General features: G+C 29.9%; 1 protein-coding gene across 1 annotated transcript; it reads right to left on the minus strand.

Moving 5' to 3' along the window:
• Nucleotides 1-3,479: 3,479 nt before the first annotated feature.
• LOC110933777 (transcription repressor OFP3) lies at nt 3,480-4,968 on the minus strand. Its single transcript, XM_022176983.2, has one exon. It carries the CDS (start codon nt 4,907-4,909, stop codon nt 3,665-3,667), a length of 1,245 nt encoding a protein of 414 aa, XP_022032675.2. The 5' UTR covers nt 4,910-4,968; the 3' UTR covers nt 3,480-3,664.
• Nucleotides 4,969-6,034: the final 1,066 nt, after the last annotated feature.

A 6,034-nucleotide genomic window follows, 5' to 3' on the forward strand; every position in this document is an offset into this window, starting at 1 on the left:
CACATCCAAAATAAAACCCTAATGCACTTCTATAGTTACTACTATAAATACATAGCAGGACACCCCTATATCTATTACTAAACATAGTTAAAAAATGGATCCAGTTCTGAATTCAATTGTTGTGAAAAACCAAGCATGCGAGACTGAAAATTCAAATGTCAGTTCAGTTATATCGTAGCAGTGAATAATTGTTTTCTTTTATATACTTTTATGTGAATGTTAACTTATTTGATTTTTCAGATTCAGTTGCATGATGAACATGACAATTTTTCAGATTTTGCTGGTTTTTAAGTATTATTTTTGCGTATATCGTTCATATTAACATGTTCGTTATGTTATTATATGTGTGTTTTATTGCAGGATGATGGTGATAAAACTGTTAATATTATTTCTTATGGTGCAATGTTTAGTCCATACAAGTCTAATCTTCAACATGAATTTAGTGAAGAGGTAATTTTAAAGTTTATTTAATCTTTTTTTTTACTTTTGTATTCAATTTTTGTCCTTTTTAATGATCAGAAGTTTGAGACTCAAAGGAAGATATCCAAGAGACTCTTCGAATGGAAATGGAGTGAGGTTATTAATTTAAACGGTTTTGAGGACAATGACAAAGAAGAGGAATTATAAGATACTGCCGATTCAAGCACAAACCAGAAAACCCGATTAAAAATACCCCGAGTGTCAATTCAGAAGCGAAACATATTTCATGCAGTCTCATATGAAATCTATCAAGTGTTTTTATGTTTTTTTTTTCATTTTCAGTTGTTATGTTTGATCTAGACATATGAATAAAGTTTATTTTATATTTAAAATTTATTTTTGGTGTTAATATAATGCAGTTATTGTCCATATTAATAAAGTTCAAAATAAAGTTAGTATCCTAAATTTACAAGTCAACTGAACTTATATAAGTTAATATCTTAAAGTTGCAATAAATAGATAAAGTCAAGCTGAAATTATAAAATGTTTCAGATATTCTTGGATATTAATCTAATAATTTATATTTTTTAATTAAAAATAATAAAATAATAAACTTTAAAGCTAATCTAAAAAACTGAACTTACTATGATGTAAAGTAAAAAAAAAAAATATGAACTCTTAATATCCTATTTTTTTTATAAAAACTCTCTTTAAAATTTTATGAAAATATAATTTATATATATATACATATATATATATGAAAACTAAATTTAACAATTAAAGTTAAAGGTGTAAAACGTACATACGAGTCAACTACTATTTTTTATTTTTATAAAAACAAAAATTTTAAACTTAAAGTTTATTGGATGAATACCATGTGCATATTCAAAAAAAGTTATTAACTTTAACGAATAAAATTATAAACTTTATCATTTAACCAAAAAAATAAACTTACTTTACAACTATAACAACTTATCTTTTATTTTTTGTCATTTGATTATTATTTTTTATTAAAAAAACAAAACTTTACATGTGTAAAACAATTTTTTAATCTATTTATAAACAAAACATTTTGTTTTTATAAAAAAATAATTCTTTTATAACATTTTTTTGTAACAAGTAATATAAATAAAATACTCTAGAAATTGGCAATCTTTACAAGATAAATACTAAATTGTGTTGCAAACTTTTAGGAATTATAAGTTCAACTATATTGTTATAGATAATATTAGTCAGTTTCAAAAGAATTCTTTACCAACTTGACTAGATACATAGTAGATTGTATTGCATATTTTTAGGGATTATAAGTTAAAAGTAGACTCATATAGATAAAATTACTTAGTAACTAAAAATCTGAACTTAGTATGATATAAAGTTAATAAAGATATAAACACTTAATATCCTTTTTTTTATAAAAACAGTTCTAGAAATTTTATAAAAATATAAATTTTTTATATCTGTAAAAATAAAATTTAACAATTTAAGTTAAAGGTCTAAAACGTACTTACAAGACAAATACTATTTTTTTTATTTCTATAAAAACGAAAATTTTAAACTTAAAATTTATTGGATGAGTACTATGTGGATATTTAAAAAAAAATTATGAACTTTAAAAAATAAAATTATACTTTATAATTTAACCAATAAAATAAACATACTTTACAATTATAACATCTTTTATTTTTTGTCTTTTGATTATTAATTTTTATAAAAAAACAAAAACTTTACATATGTGTAACACTTATAACATATATCCACCACAATAAAAAAACTACTAGAAACGAGTGCCACAATGTAAAATGTCACCCCCGCAGCATCGTGCGGGCACCCTACTAGTTAAAATTATAGAAACCTAAAAATGTTATTAAGAAAAACTGTTTTTTTATGATTACATGTTAAATATAACTTCGAATATATAAACACACTATTTGTTAATAATATATTTTAGTAAAAAATTTTAATCATTTCTTGTGGAGAAAAAAAGTTGAGTTTCATTTAATTATGCAAACACCAGATAAAAAGGGGTCTTTAACTTTATGCAAAGCAATGAAAGCCAAAAGTTGCTTTACACTACATCTTGCCTCATTCCTTCTTAGCATAATGGACCCTTTTACACCCTTCGTCCAAATTAAAAATATATATATAAAATAAAAGAGTTAAATGTCATTTTAGTCCTTGTAGTTTAGGTCATTTTGACAGTTTAGTCTAAAAGTTTCATTTTTCACATGTGGGTCTAAAAATGTTTCACCGTTGTCATTTTAGTCCACTGGGTTAACTTCATCTATTTTTTCTGTTAACGAGAAGGGCAATTCGGTCATTTTATATAGCTGTATTGCCCTTCTAGTTAACAGAATTACATATAAAATGACCGAATTGCCCTTCTCATTAATAGAAAAAAGGATAAAGTTAACCCAGTAGATTAAAATGACAAAGATAAAACTTTTTGAAGCCATAGACGAAAATAAAATATTTGGACTAAACTAGTAAAATGAGTCAAACCATAAACTAAAATGGCATTTAACTCTAAATAAAAATAATATTCCACATTCTATGTTTCAAGAAACTAGAATATTAAGATCTTAGAAACGACATTGTCATATATCATATATCAAAAAGAAATATCAACATCTAAGAAACCACATTGTTGTACATCTAAAAGACAGTGACTCGTTCAAAATAAAATCAACTTCAAGTAAAAAATCATAAGAATCACTTTAACAAGCCTGTTTAAAAAGAGAGAGAAAAAGATAGTGGTTATCTATGCGTTAAAAGATAACATATGAAATTAACTACCAATGAAAAGGTCAACAAATTAGACAGAATTCCCACTTTTAACTTCTGAGTATTTATAAATTTCCAGTTAATTACGAAAGTGCCATAAGGTTAATGTTAACAATTAGTTTGATTATTGTTTTTTACAAAAACACATCAATCTTAACATTTACACGCATAATCTAAACAGGTTTTAAACATAGAGGAAACAAATAAAAACACAATTTATATACATACCACCTTAAATTGACACCTATCTGCTGACTGTTACATAAAACAAATTGTGATGTTATAAATCTTGTCATCTTTTTCAATCAAAAACAACTTCAGCCCGTTCCGAATCCGTCAGAATTTTACTTTTTAAGAATGTGATCAAACTTCTGACCTTCTGTCAACACTCAAAAACATAAAATCTGACAACTTTTTACATCAAATTTCACATAGTTTTACCACTTTGTTGACCTACAAAAAGTCAAACATCTGGCAAACTGAACCAGATTTGCTCAAATGCTTTAACAATTACATCATGATACTCATCTGAATTCAAAGCAAGATAACAAGCAAGAAGCTCTTCTAAATCATTAGATGATGTCATCTTGTTTTCAGTTATCATCTCCATCATTGATTGCATGAAATCTTTTGTTGGATTAAATGATGATTTCACAACTGCAAAACTCTTAGACAAGTTTTTGTTCTGAAAGGATTTGTGACCAATTCTTTTAGTCATTCCTAGTTTCGGCGAATTCGATCTCAGTTTAACACCGGAGATTGATTTTCTTGCCGGAATTTGATTAATTTCTTTTGCTTTCTTGCCAGAAGGTGATGCACTACAAAATAAAGGAGTATCATTAACGGCTATATCCGTTGGTAATTTGTCAATGATGGATGTCACTGACGGATTACCGACGAAAAAATGAGTTGGATTTTTGTCAGTGGGTAATCTCATTTGCGACAGATTACTGACGGATGTTACGGACGGATCACCTGCAGCCAACTGTAGTGACGGTCCCATATTCATTGGTAAGTCGGTAATGGTTGTTACAGACGGATTACTGTCGCAAACAGCCGTTGGATTCTTGTGAGTGGATATTCTCATTTGCGGTAGATTACCGACGGTGGACTTTACCAACAGATTACCGACAACTGTTGGAAAATCATCCCAAGTTCTTGTTTCCGACGTACCGCCTTCAGAATTTGGTTGCTTTCTTTGGCTTTCCTGCCGGAAAGTGATATATCGCCGGTTTCTTGAGGTTCGGTTTGCAGGTTTTGTTATGATCGGAGGGGGTTGAAGCTCTATTTCCGGGTACAAATCGATCTTTTTAGTTCCCTTTACATCGATTATGAAGTCGGAGATGGAAGAACTCAGTCTTGACTGAGTTGACTCGGAGGATGGATATTGGGTTGTCTCCGGAGAATGCAAGAACTCTTGAATGATATGAGTTGACTCAGTGTGTTTAGGAGAAGGTTTATATATGGTTTTTCTGTTGGGTGTTGATCTTTTTGAAGATTTTCTTGTTGGGTCATGGAAATGTGGAAATTTAGGTGAATTGTGGAATTGGGAAAGATCCGGTGGTTGCGCTGTGGTGGTTGAAGAAGAGTGATAAGAAGCAGACGGTGGTTTGTTGTGGTGGTTGGTGGTGGTCTTGCTCATGTCTTTGAGCTTGTAAAACCATGCATTTGGGATCATATTTGATAATTTAAATCTGTGATTTCCCATTAACACCTCTCACTCTATCTATGTATGTTTTAGAGTGTGTTGGTTCATTTGTAGGTATAGAGGGGGAGAACCTTTTGCTTTTATTCACAACCTTTTACTTTTATTCACAAACTAGTTGATTTTTCACCCGTGCGTTGCGGCGGAGACTCAATGACTGTAAAACGTGTGTCAGTAACGGCAAGTGGATTCAGAATATCAAAACATAAATAAAAATTACGTGGTAAAGATAGTCATTCCATCCTAAAAACGATTTTAAATAACCTAATATATAATAATAGGAGTCACACGTCCTAAACGTTAGAAATTCGGTTGTTTTCAATTCAATTATTACGATGCTAACGCATTAAAATATGGATGAGCTCGGTACCTGTAACAGCACCGAAAGTACCGATCCGGAAAATCATCGAAATTAGGCACCGGCAACGAAAATACTCTGAACAATACGGTATGGTATTTGAAGGTAAAATCAATAAATGCATGTATGGTGCTAGACCGGTGTCGAGCCGAAAGTAACGATTCTGAAAATGCCAAAAGGTGGGTACCAAATTGGTACCGAAAATGATTTGGTATAGTAAATTTGGTACCCATACGGTACCAGTTTGATTACAGGATTTGACACGATTTGCTCATCAATAATCTAAATATCCAATTTAATTTTACATGCTACATATTCATTCATTACACAAAAAGACAAAAAAGAAGGCAACATAAGTTGTTGTGTATATAAAACCTCATTCAAACGAATACAATTTACTTACTGTGTGTATGAAAAATAATCTAAACGGTGCAATTACTTGCATTGCTACGTTGCTACATTTGATGAGCTCGGTACCAACCGGTACCGAAAATACCGTTACTGAAATCCCCAAAAGTGGGTATCGGTACCCAATATAACTGGTATGATACGGTTTGGTACCAGTCGGTACTGGTACGACACCGATATTTGAGGGTAAAACCGGTGAATACCGGTGCCGAACCGGTACCAAAAATACACCCGAATTAGTAAATTTGATACCAGTACTAGTACCTGATACTATTTGCTCATTACTTACTGAGTTACTGTTCATTCTATTTGATTTTTATATATAGGTAATTCTGTATAAAAACTTATAATTCCACTCACAA

The sequence above is a fragment of the Helianthus annuus genome, chromosome 4 (genome assembly GCF_002127325.2).
Source record: "Helianthus annuus cultivar XRQ/B chromosome 4, HanXRQr2.0-SUNRISE, whole genome shotgun sequence".
Lineage (NCBI taxonomy): Eukaryota > Viridiplantae > Streptophyta > Magnoliopsida > Asterales > Asteraceae > Helianthus > Helianthus annuus.

What these genes read in the sequence shown, in the direction of transcription:
- LOC110933777 (XM_022176983.2), bottom strand. Translation starts at nt 4,909, where the DNA reads ATGGGAAATCACAGATTTAAATTATCAAATATGATCCCAAATGCATGG.